Source organism: Macrotis lagotis, chromosome 6 (assembly GCF_037893015.1).
Source record: "Macrotis lagotis isolate mMagLag1 chromosome 6, bilby.v1.9.chrom.fasta, whole genome shotgun sequence".
NCBI lineage: Eukaryota > Metazoa > Chordata > Mammalia > Peramelemorphia > Peramelidae > Macrotis > Macrotis lagotis.
Window position 1 is genome coordinate 33,338,037 of NC_133663.1, and position 13,047 is coordinate 33,351,083.

Below are 13,047 nucleotides of genomic sequence, written 5' to 3' on the forward strand. Positions count from 1 at the left end.
AAAATTATGGACAGTATTTTCATTCAAATAAGTAATTCAGCAGACATTGATAACTACACACATCTACTTTTTTGATTCAATTAATATTTCTTAGACACTGGCTTTGTATGAAACATTATGCTAGGCTTTGAAGAGAAGTCAAAAATGGTCATAGTCCCTGTCCAAGAGGAGCCTATTTATATTCATTCCTGTGTTGGAAATCACAAAAATGATCTAAAAAAACAAAAAACCAAGTGAAGTGGTGCACACTACCAGGGAGGCTGATCCTGTTGGGATCTCTTGAGCTTGGGCATTCTGAGCTGTATGAACTAGGCTGATTGAGTTCAGCATTAATTAACATGGTGAACACTCCACTGACAGGGGGCCATTTGATTACTTAAGGAGAGGTGAATTGCTTCAGGTTGAAAATGGAAGAGTCAAAGCTCCCATAATGATCAGAGTGGAAATGAGACCATGAATAGCCTCGAACTTTCATCCTTAGTGAGATAGGTAGACTAAGAAAAAAAAGAGTAATAGGGGCATTACAGGTGAGAATAACAGAAAGGAAGAGAGGCTTTTGGGAATAATATTCTACAATCACATAGTTTTGCTTAATGGCACAAAAATGTTCACTATTTCTTGCTAAAAAAACAAAACACTTAATAGGGCAAAAATGTCTTATTAGCTGTCATCCTACAAAGATGTTCTCAAACATTATGTTGAGGTGATGCAAAATTCCTGCATGGATATAACTGTTCAAGGACTTTCTAATTTTTCATGTCAAAGAAGATGTGGGGGAGGGGAGAGAAAAAAGGAGAGAGAGAGAGGGAGAGAAGAAGAGAGCGACAGAGCCAGAGACAAGGAGACTGAAGAGACAGATAGGGAGACAGAAAAGGAGAGAGGGGAGACAGAAGAGAGGGAGAGAGAAAGAGAGGAGAGAGAGAGAGAGAGAGAGAGAGAGAGAGAGAGAGAGAGAGAGAGAGAGAGAGATGTTCATTAGAGACAATTGTCACTTCATGGAATATGCCCTTAGAGCTCAAGTGGAAGAGGGAGGGATTCCCTACAGGAATACTTGGAGTTTTCAGATGTTCTTGGCCACCCATGATATCTTGATGATTATGTCAAGTGCCAGAACATTGATATATGTCCCCAAAGAGATATGTGGTTCCTTAAAAGAAATTGGTCTAATACTCTATACAATAAAAACAAAGTAGATAATTATTTTGACATGAAGGTGGATGGCCAATCCCATGAATTGAGACTTGAGTATATATTTCTTGGATAGGTACTGATGGACATTAAGTTGGGCCCAAAATTGAATAGGAGGATTAAGCAATATGCAATTGCAGTAATTTATGTAATAGGTTTAAACTATGCCCTGGTGAAAATCTCCCTTTTTAAAGTAGAAATATTCTCTTGGTGATGATGTATGGTTATGAATCCTGAAACATGACAAAGAATAAAAGTATATAGGATCCATAGGGCAGTATAGGGACCACCACCAACAAGTATTTCTATAGCACATTAATGTATTTAAAGCACTTTTATATTTTTAACTCATGATGAACACCAGTAAGATTTAGCATTTTCCTAATAATAATCTTATATTTAATAATAATACAATGATATTATATTAATTTGTTGAACTGAGAGAATATATTTCATTAATGCACCCTAAGAACTACTGATTTCCCCTCTTTCAAGAGGCTGAAAGTTGGTTAAGTCAGAATCTCTTTCCTTGGGACTCTTTTATTCAGTCACCGATTTGATGTTCTTGCCTTCTGGTGGGAGGGGGACTGTCACCTTGCTCCTTCTTTTTCATCCAGAGTTGTCTTCACAAGTTTCCTTGACCAAAAAATAGCATCACCTACTCATAAAAACCTCAACACAAGAATGGGAGAAAGCAGTATCAGCAAATGAATGAATGACTGGGAAGCTGGTTGGTTTAGGTAATGAGAAGGAAGGATAACAGATGGAATGACTGCACACTGCCCTGGAGTCCAGAATATGTGGAAGGTTGCCATCCAGTACAATGGGAAGAGATGTCATGGCCAAGAATGGCTCTAAGTAGAGGTTATAAGTTGAACTGGTGGTAGAATTGTCAGTGATCTAGCATCACACATATGCTTAAAGGTTCTGGGCTCAAGTCTCAACTCTGACTCTTACTAGCTTTGTGACTTTGAGAAAGTCACAATCTCCTTGGGTCTCAGTTTCCTCATTTATAAAATAAGTGGGCTAGATTACGGGGCCTTTGTGGCATACTCCATGTCTGAATTTATGATCCTATAGAGTCTTCCAGAAACTGTTTCTCACCTAAGCAAAATTACAGGAATATAATGGAATTAAACATTGGATCAACAAAGCGTGACTGAGAGTCAATCTGTTGAAGACTGGGGTAATAAGGCGAAACTAAAGTCCCTGTCAATTATATTATATCTATGCTTCTTATTTGACTGCACAATGATGCATGGCACAATTTTTAAAAAGTCTTTTGGCAGCCAGTGGCACTGGTCCTGGAGTCAGAAAGACTGAAGTTCTAATCTAATCTTAGATACTTAGCAGATGTGTGACCTTGGACAAGTCATTTAAACTCTATTTGCCTCAGGTTCCTCACCTGGAAAATGTGGTAAATGCCGGGGACACAAAGATAGTAGAGTTACTTTTCTGAGGGATTTCCTATTCTAGGAGGTGGGGTAAATATTCCCTTTTTTAGTTACATACATGATGTATATAGAAGTGAGGTATTTTGGAGGGATAAGGGAGTTATTAGGATCAGGAAAAAAAGATAGTTCTTAGGGGTGAGTTTTTAGTGAAACAAGAAAAATCTAAAAGGCAGAAGTAAGGATAAAATCCATTTTGTGAATAAGGGCCAGTCTGTACAAAGGTGTAGAGATGGGTAATGGAAACTTATGAGGAACACTAAGAACCACCATATTACAGCACCTAAGAAATTGTTTATCTGTGGGTAGGGGGTGACTCTGAGAATTTTGGAGAACTCATAAGATTAGATAAGGGAGCAGTACGGCAGCAGAAGAGATAAACTGGGGAGGAAGGACATATTTTTAAAGCACCCTATTGTTTAACTTATAATTCAAAGACCGGAGGGTTTAGGACTTTTTCAAAAGCTCAATGATGTTATTCAGAAGAGAAGTAGATGTTCAATCAGCTTCAGAAGATGAACAGAAGTTAGATTTTTTGGGAGAGACTCTCAAAGTCCATTTTGGCTTTACTGTGGCATGGACCTGATCCTATGTTCTTAAAACTATATTCCCAAGTCCTATTAGCCAAGCAGTCAGTATCTGAACCTGGTGCCCAACATCTGAGGGACCACAAGTCCTTGCCAAGTGTGAAAATCTTTGGGATCTGAAGCCTGGTGAGTAGGTGATGCTATTTTTTGGTCAAGGAAACTTGTGAAGAGAACTCTGTATGAAAGAAAAGGAGCAAGGTGACAGTCCTCCCTGCTCAGAAGGCAAGAACATCAAATTGGTGACTGAATATAGAGCCCCAAGGAAAGAGATTCTGACTTGTCCAACTTTCAGCCTCTTGAAAGAAGGGAAATCAGTAGTTCTTAGGGTGCATTAATGAAATATATTCTCTCAGTTCAACAAATTAAATAGTCCAGGTTATTTTCATAAAATCATAGATTTAGGACTGGAAAGAATTTTATAGGTTATCAGGCTAGATTTCATCTTTTTACAGAGAAGCTATATGATCTTCTAAAAATCACACAGCCACTGAGGTGCCATTCACCCCATCTTTCCTGACTCTATCCACTATAACATGCTATCTCTAAAACACAACCAACCAAACTAACCACTAAAGAAAGCCTGCATCCATTTCCCTCCACTGCAGAATGGGATTGGATGATTTACTTTCAGGATGTATAAAGATGAATAGTGAAAGTTTTAAAAGTGGCCTCCAATACATTAGGGTAGGATGGAAGCACTGGCTTGCAAAGTCATCTGATTCTCCATACAGGTAACAAGATGCTTAGGTTGTAATAGACCGATAAATGAAACAGTGAAAACATTGTGCTTGCTAAAATTTTGTTATTGGTTTGAAATGAGAAATTCATGGCAATCTGGGATTAGATTGAAGGAAAAAAAAACAAAAGAAGGGTTCCTTAAGTTTTCTACTAATGGAATCAATGTTAGTAACTGCAGAGCATAGCAAGTGTAATCTTTTAAAAATGTAAAATAAATAAAATCATTAGCTAAAACCGGCTCTGTTTAATAAATGGGATTTGTGCAAGGAGGCTTCTGAAATCCACTCTTGTAACATATCATGCATCTTTCTTCTTTCTAGGGGCTTTGTACTCTTGCATTTGAACTCAGACAGCCAACTCATATACCTACATTTAATTTAGTGCTTCGAATGACATCCAATACTGGCAGAATTCTCTTCCCCATGGTCTCCATGTGTCTCGCTGCATCGTCTCTGGTCAGTGGACTAAAGGGGGTTTTGTGCTCTAAAAATTGTAACAATAAACTTTTATGCTGTTTTCTATCCCTTCAATTTCAAAGTCCTTTCTCTCCTTTTTACCATGCTATAAAAATACCTTAATATTAATAGATATGAAATCTTTACTAGCGAACCCAGTCACATTCCCACTCCCTGCACATAGCTTTGGGAGAGCTAGAGGAGATGTTGTCCTTTGGAGAGCTGCCATTTATACATTTTGGCTCTCCCTCTTCCCCCTTCCTCTCTCTCTTTCCCCCCACCCTCCATCCACATGACTAAAAGGTCTAACAGACAGTTATATAATAAGCTATTTCTCAGTGTGAAGTTTTAGAAAAAAGTTGTCATAAATGCTTCTAATGTTTGTCTTAGACATTGTTCAAATGAGCAGACACCAATCAATGATGTCCATCTTCCATTCAGGTTCATTTATTCACTTATGCCTTTTGGTATCTCAGACCCTATGAGTCAGTGACAACTCTGTAGCCAGAGGACCAGGGTTGAAATCCCAGGACCTTGCTACCTACAACTTGTATAACGGTGGGTAAGAACTTTCATCTGTCAGAGTCTCAGTTTCCTTCTCTGTCAATGAGGGAGCTGGAATTCTGAGGTTGGGGCAGGGGAGAAAGAAAGGCAGCCAGTTGTTGCAGTGGATAGATTATTGGATCTGGAGTTAGAAAGATCAAAATTCAAATTCTGTCTCAGTCATTATTAGTTGTGTGACCCTGGGCAAGTCACTTAACCTCTATCTGCCTCATTTTCTCCCCAAAGTTGTTAAGATCAAAGGAAGGTAATATTTGTGGAGTGTTTTGTAAAAATAGAGAGTTATACAATATTAGTCGTTATTGTTAATTTTTAAAGGAATCTACCAACCATCTTTGTTCTGACTAGAGATAGATGTCCCGGTCCCTTCCAGCTCCGAATCCTTGATCCTATATATAATCAAGGCTGATAGTTACATAGGTTTACAAAAGTACATGATGACCATTTTCTTACTTCACTCATAACAACCCTGTAAGATCAGGACTATTTTGATTCTCATTTTGCAGATGATGAGAGATTCAGAGAGGCTGTGACCTGTCAAAGGTCACTTAGTCACAAGACATTCCAGGTTTTCTAGGCTTAAAATTTACCTCTCTACCAAATACACTAGGCTGCTTTGCAAAGTTACATAATGTTATGACCTTGAATTTCTAAAAAATGCAGTCTTGAGGTATTGTAGTGGTGTGGGAGAGAGAATGGCAATCTAGGACCATGTTGGCAATCATGAAAAAACTGATCTGGAATTTTCATCAGTCAGCACAGTAGACAACCAAGACTAGGTGACAGCCACATGAGATGAAAATCCCAAATGCTTATTGACTTACCTGTAAATGTGGGCAGTTTCCTGCTTGACATTTTTTCCAAAAATTTTCCATCTTCTTTGTTTTTGAACCCAAGGGTCAACAGATATTGTTGAAGAGGGAATGATGACCAGTCAACTGTCTGAGGCAGCACGTGAAGTCCCTGAAGATCTGTATAAATAAGTGCTAAAATGTTAAATGGAGTCTATCGTAAAAGCAATATTTCAACAGTATATAGAAATTTTAGAGTATATCAATATTTTGATAATTCAATATTTAGAGTAATTCAATACTATAACTGAATAATTCAATGTTACAAAACAGAGTTCTTAACCTGGGAGTCTGATTTTGTTTTGATAAATATACTGATAACTGTATTTTGATATAATTTGTTTCCTTTGCAATTCTATGTATTCTATATAATACATTAAAAATTATTCTGGGAATAATTTTACCAGACTTCTCAAGGGGTCCATGACACAGATAAAGTTAAGAACCATGCCTATAAATCTGGTGTCAAAATGCATACTGGTAAGATTATTAGTCAGGCTGAACATTTTGTGTGTGACTGAGTAAATCTGATTTTTCTGCCCATAGTTTAAGTCTGAGAGTCAGTAGATACAGTGAGTAGAAAGACGGGCCTTCAAGCAAGTAAGGTCTAGGTTTCAGTCCTCTCTCTAACATTACCTCTCTTTTTTTTTCTTTTTTTAGTTTTTTTGCAAGGCAAATGGGGTTAAGTGGCTTGCCCAAGGCCACCCAGCTAGGTCATTGTTAAGTGTCTGAGGCCGGATTTGAACTCAGGTCCTCCAGACACCTAGCCACCCCCATGACATTACCATCTGGACCCTAACCAAGTCCCTTAACCTCTTATTACACAAAGACAACGACCGCCAAACTTGTTTTATTTGACAGTGAGGACTCATCATGGGACAGTACTGAGAGTCACTCAGGCAGTGAAGCTCCCCCTGTCCCCCCTTTAGAGCTACTCAAGACCTATAGCTTCAGATGAGTTCCAAGTGCTATTAGTGGAACAAATATATATTTATACAAATGAAATCACAGATGTGGAACTCCCCACCCTACCCCCATGCCCAAGCTTTGTCAGTCATCCTGTAAAAATAGAAAGGAGAACTTTTAGAAATTCCTTGATGTTTACTGTGGAAAGGACCAGAAAATTAACAATATAACCCCAGTTTATGGATTGGGACTAGAAAGCTGATGCGACTTACCCAACCCATAGTGAATGAGCTGGAGAGAACACAGAGTCCAAAAATAAATTGCTATTGTTTTACCAAGTGAAATTTTTGGAGCCTTCGAAAAACATCCAGCTTGCTTTTGGAAGATTTTAAAACTGTGTTTGGCCTATTTATATATAGTCTCTATACAAGAGACAAAGTGACCATCCCTAGGGTTTTCTGACTACAGTGGACTAGGGGAGATTCAGTTCAATTAAACTCAACTAAATTTGAGCAATTTAAGTATTATAAAAAGGGAATAATCCATGACCTCTAGGACCATAGCATTCTGTTGGAGGGAGCAATATTCGTGCATAGATAAACAGATGCAAAGTGTTTTCAGGGTGGAAAGCACATGAAAAATTAGGGAATTAAGACCAGGCTTTAAAGGCAGTAGTATCTGAACTAGGCCTTGAAGGAAGCTGAAAGTGGAAAGGGTGAGGAAAAGAAGGGAAGGAACATTCCAGGCATGGAGACAGAAAAAGATGATAGTCTAACTTCGGGCAAAAGCTAATTGTTTATTCAACCTGATCATGGGGTTTATCAATGGGAATAATATGGAGGTGAATGAAAGGTGAATGGAAGACAGAATTCGATGGATTTTTCAATCACTGCTTAGGGGAGCAGAGACTTGCCTGGAGAGATATGCTAGAGTATATCTAAGTAACATTCCCATGAGGGATCTTAGATTATGTCAAGCACAGAGGCAGAAAAGGGGACACCAAGTTTATGAACTTATGACAGTGGAACAGTAACTGAAGTGGTTTGGCTGGAATATAGGGATGTAGGGGAATAATCTGAAATAAATTTGGAAAGATGATTAGATCCATAAAATGTAGGAGGAGTCTAATGTTAAACTGAGGAGTTTGTCAATTGCTCATCAGAGTAAATGCACTTGAAATAACTAAGTCATTGTGATATTATTTTGATCATCTAATTTTCTTCTCTCATAAGCTGCCCATGGTACTCTTTTACTTGAGAATTTTCAGGCAGCTGCCTATTGTTCTTCAGATTTTTCTCTTTCTTCTGTCTTGAGAATAAAAGAGGTTTAGTTCTTTATTGTAGAAGTGGTTGACTAAGAGTTTCCTGCATCTTTCAGCAACAAATCCTACAACAAGTATTTCTTAAGTGCCTATGATGGGCCAGGTCCTGTGCTAGTCTTTGAGGATGCCAAGACAAAGAAAACCAATCCTTCCTTCAAAAGGACTTATGCTCTAATGGGGGAGATAGAAAACATATCTAAGTTATATACAGTATAAATATAAAGTGAATGCCAATATATTTAAGCAGTTAAACACAAGACAGTTTGTGAAGGAGGGCACTAGGACATGGGGGGAATCTGGAAAGATGTTGGGCAGGTGATGGTACTCTAGATTTGGAATGGACCTTAAGTGTATTTAGTATTTCTAATTCAAAGTATTGTATGCCGACATCTTAATTTGTTCTTGTTCCCTGTCCACAAAGAGCCTCACATTACGTCTGATGACAGCAGTTTGACAGATCTAATGAGATAGACCAAAACCCAGCTAATGTCAACATTCTCTTAGTCTAGGGTTCAATACTGTGACAAAGGGAGGCACTTGAGTCATTGAGCTGTTTGGAAAAGTAGCTTTGCTTTGCTCTAACATAGAAGAGATGTTCTACAAGGCAGCAACTTCTCGAATGCACACCCCTCCCCCCCTTTCCCTCCATATAGAAACAAGTCTGATCATCAGGAAAGATTATGGAAAAGGACATAGTGACCTGCACGGTTTTTAGAAATCCACTAAATATAAGGGGCCTGGCTGACATGTGAGTATGAGTTTTTATTCTCTTAGATGGCTAAGGAGCTGTGTCAGTAACTCTGGGGTCAATCAAGTCCAGGGGGCAGCTTTGCTTCCTTTTAGGGAAAGTTAATCCGTTGTTCAGGAGAGGAAGAGGGGCCTGGGTCTATCTCATGTTGTAGGTGGGGGAATAGAAACTAAGTCAGGGAAATACTATTCCCATCAAACATCTCAGCAGGCAGAAAAGACAAGGTGAAGTGATAGTCTTCTTTTGTTATAGATGAAAATTTCAGTGTAAATGACTGAAAATAAACCAGTTGGGGTGGGTATAATATAGAGAAATATATAGATCCCCTGCAGGATGTTCCACTTGTCAGATTAACAGATCAACTCACAGCTACCTGATATGAAGAGGCAATTGAGTATGGTGCCAGATAGAAAGACTGGATTTTGAGTCAGATGACTCCTTCTTCCTCTGCTTACTATCTGTATATAAACAAGTTGCTTCATTTCTCCCGACTTTTGCTGCCTCCTTGAAAAGGAAGGGACTAACTAAATCATCTCAAAGATCCTCGCCGCTGAAACATCTATGAACTTCCCAACTGCTTGCTCAGGCAAAAGGTAAAGATTCATTTCCCAGTAGGTTCTTCAAAGGAATGTTATTGATTCTTTTCAAAAACAAAATGGTTGCTTTGTAAAAAGTGAGGCCCAGAGAAGGCGAGCTGATCTGGTTTGAGACCCAGCTGTTCTCCCAGGTTAAGTTCTGTATATGTGAAGGACAATCATGAATAATGACAAAATCCATGGATATATATATCAGAGATGTAAGCTAGGAAGCTATTTATTAAAGATCTGATTTCTTTAATTGCCCTCAGTTTTATTATTTTGTTGTTCAATTGTTTCATTTGTCTGACTCTATGACTTTGAAGCTTTCTTGGCAAAGACACTGGAGTGGTTCACCATTTCCTTCTCTAGTTCATTTTGCAGATGAGGAAACTGAGGCAAACAGGATTGCGTGAGTTGCTCAGATCCACATAGCTAATAAGTATTTGAATTCAGGAAGATGAGTCATCCCTATTCCTTGCCCCACCTAATAAATCCATATTAAAAAAACAACTCTATAGGAAAATGCCTTAAAATAGACCCGTTCATGATTCTTGTCTTTGTTGGTTTGGTAATCAGAGCTAATATCTTGTTTTCATGAGACTTTTCAAAATCTGTAAATGCACAAATTTCTCTTCAGCAACACAAACCTTAATAAGGTAGTTTATTTCAGCAATCACTTGAGTTTTAAGTCCCACAGTCTTAAAGATTTACCCTTTCTTGTTCTTTCTCTTCAAGCTGTGTCATTACCTCATTTACCATCTGCATTTCAGCCATCATTGGCTTTGTGGCAGAAACTCTCTTGCATATCATCTTTAAGAACTCTGAGGTGGGTAGAGTCAGTCACATCTTCTTGACTCTATTTCTCCAACATTTCTCATATCTAACTATAAATTCTTTCTATTCAACTGACCGTAATGTTAGTTTGGACCCTCCTTGTTTTTTGTCTGGACCATGATAGTAGTCTTCTCCAATGCACAGGTCTTTTGCATAAAGCTTACAATTTCCTTCAGTTTCAAATGTCAACTTACTAGGCATTTAAAAATCCTTCAAAATTTGAGTTCAATACATGTTTCTGGATTTACTGAAATGCACTTGAAATAGGAGGCTCATTTCCCCTCTCTAGTAGGGGCAGCATAGGTAACACAGTGGGCTTGGAGGCTCATTTGAACCTGAGTTCAAATCTTACCTCAGACATTTACTAGTTCTGTGAACCTGATCAAGTCACTTAACTCTGTTTACCTCAATTTCCTCCTCTGTAAAATGAGCTGAAGAAAGAAATGCCAAAGCACTCCACTATTTTTGCCAAGAGCACCTCAATAGGGTCACAAAGAGTTTAACATGACTGAAAAACAATTAAACAACACCAAAGTCCCCTTTTGGCAGACTATTATTCCTGATACTCAGCACTCTCATCTCTTGTGTTGGCTTTTGCATCATCTACTATTACCTCTCCCTTCCTCGTTACTAGTAATTCTTTATAATTCCCATTAGTATGTGAAATTCTTTTATTTTTTAGGTTTTTGCAAGGCAAATGGGGTCAAGTGGCTTGCCCAAGGCCACACAGCTAGGTAATTATTAAGTGTCTGAGGTTGGATTTGAACTCAGTTCCTCCTGATTCCAGGGCCAGTGCTCTATCTACTGCACCACCTAGCTGCAGTTTGTGAAATTCTTGAGGGAATCAAGGTTTTCTTTTTTTGGGGGGGAGTTGGCCTTTTTTGTATCTCTGGAAAATAGTCTTTTGATAAACCAATTATTAATTATCTATTAATAAATAGTCTAAAAATTACTTTCTGGTACATAGTTTTCAAATACTCCTTTTGTTCATTCATTGTCTGCTCTGGTAAGTCTGGAAGATCTCTGAGGGCATATCTTCCTCCTTTTTTTCCCCTGTGTCTGCTCTACCCTTAACAGTATCTTGACACATAGTAGGAGCTTAATAAATGCTTATTGGTTGCATGAATTGATTGAGCCTGGCTTAAAATGAATATGAAGGATGAATCTCATGGGATGGAATTTAATAGGGATAAAGATAAAATATTATACTCAGGTTGAAAAGTGGAATTTTTTTAGGAAACATGTTGGAAAACTATTTTATACAAATTTACTATTTTAACATTCAGTTTAAAAAATGTTGAGTTCTAAATTTTCTCCCTTTTTCATCTACTGAGAAGACAAGCAAAATGATGACCGTTATACATGTGAAGTCTTTAAAAAACATATTTCCATATTAGTCATGTATAGAGAGCAGTTTATCTGGAAAAAAACCAAGAACTTTAGTGGGCTGAAACTCAGTGAGTCAGTGGTGCGTGACATTGCCACCCAGAGAATGACTTCAATCTCAGGCAATGTTAGATGGGGGTGCAGTGACCTGGAAGCAGGGGGTACTACTGATAAGCCTACAGACTTTTATCCCTGCCAGACTATCACATCTGGATATGGCATTTAGTTCTGGGCTCCACATTTTATGAAGGGCGATGCTAATTGAGAACATCCAAAGGTTGCCATGTAAGAATGCAAGATCTCCACAATGAGGGATTGTTTCATTTCTTATTTTTGTCCTTGATTTATAGTTGTTAATGAAAATCGTGTTCAAGCATTTGAAGGGACATCTATCAAAGATAGCTCAGATTTGTTGTACTTGACCCCAGAAAGTAGAATCAGAGCAATGGGTAGAAGAGACAGAGACAAATTTCAATTTGATGTCAGGATTATTTTTCTAATAATTAGAAGCATCTTAGAGCAAAAGGGGCTGCCTCAGGATGTAGTTGCTGCCTTTTTGCTGGAGCTTGTCTAACAGGCTAGGTTGTCCATTTGCTGGGAATTTTATAAATATAAATATATATATATATGTGTGTGTGTATATATATATATATATATATATATATATATATATATATATATATGACATATAACACATATCTATTTTCTTTCTTCTTTTTTTTTGTTTTGTTTTTGCAAGGCAGTGGGGTTAAGTGACTTGCCCAAGGTCACATAGCTAGTTAAGTGTCTGAGGTCAGATTTGAACTCAGGTACTCCTGACTTCAAGGCCAGTGCTCTATTCACTGTGCCACCTAGCCGCCCCTTATTCTTTTTTTAAAAGTATAAAATAGATGTTGAGATCTCTCCCTTCCTTCTCATGAATCCGTGTTTTTGTAATGCTGTGACTTGGAGTCAACAAGTTCTCCTTGGTGCTGACCATGGTGCTGACACAAATGAACATCAGCATCATAATTGGCTCCTGATAAAAGGTACTCATATAAAAGCAATTTTGATCTTGCACTTTATCCAGTGGGGTCCATTTGATCATGGACTCCTGCTGAATTTAAGGAGGTGAGAAGCTGTATATCCACACATCACTGACTTCCCATCCCACCCTCCACAATGTTATTCCTCTTGCTATTTGCCAACATAGTAAATTGCCTTTGTTTGAAGAGTCTGTACAGCAGGGGTTCTACCACAAGAAATGACAAAATGTTTCCCAGCTGTTGAGTTTCTAATGTCACGTTAATTTGAGTGCTAAGTGTTCTCAGTTTTGGGCTCATAAACTTCTACCTGAGTCCAAGAAGCACTCGTGCCTCTCGTTTTAAAGTGAAATGGACCATACCGCCCTTGAGTCAGAAATCAGAATTGATTTAGAAGAGTTCATTTTCTCTTTTGCCACTT

General features: G+C 38.2%; 1 protein-coding gene across 3 annotated transcripts in view; it reads right to left on the reverse strand.

Annotated features, from left to right (window-relative positions):
* The window catches only part of SPATA16 (spermatogenesis associated 16), a 311,103-nt gene that overhangs the window by 52,194 nt on the left and 245,862 nt on the right, over positions 1–13,047 (reverse strand). For all 3 annotated transcript variants that reach the window (XM_074192524.1, XM_074192522.1, XM_074192523.1), the window contains exons 7-8: positions 5,805–5,951; positions 4,335–4,447 (exon numbers count right to left, since the gene is read on the reverse strand). In XM_074192524.1, coding sequence (XP_074048625.1) covers positions 4,335–4,447; positions 5,805–5,951 — 260 coding nt within the window. The remainder of the gene's footprint in view (positions 1–4,334; positions 4,448–5,804; positions 5,952–13,047) is intronic.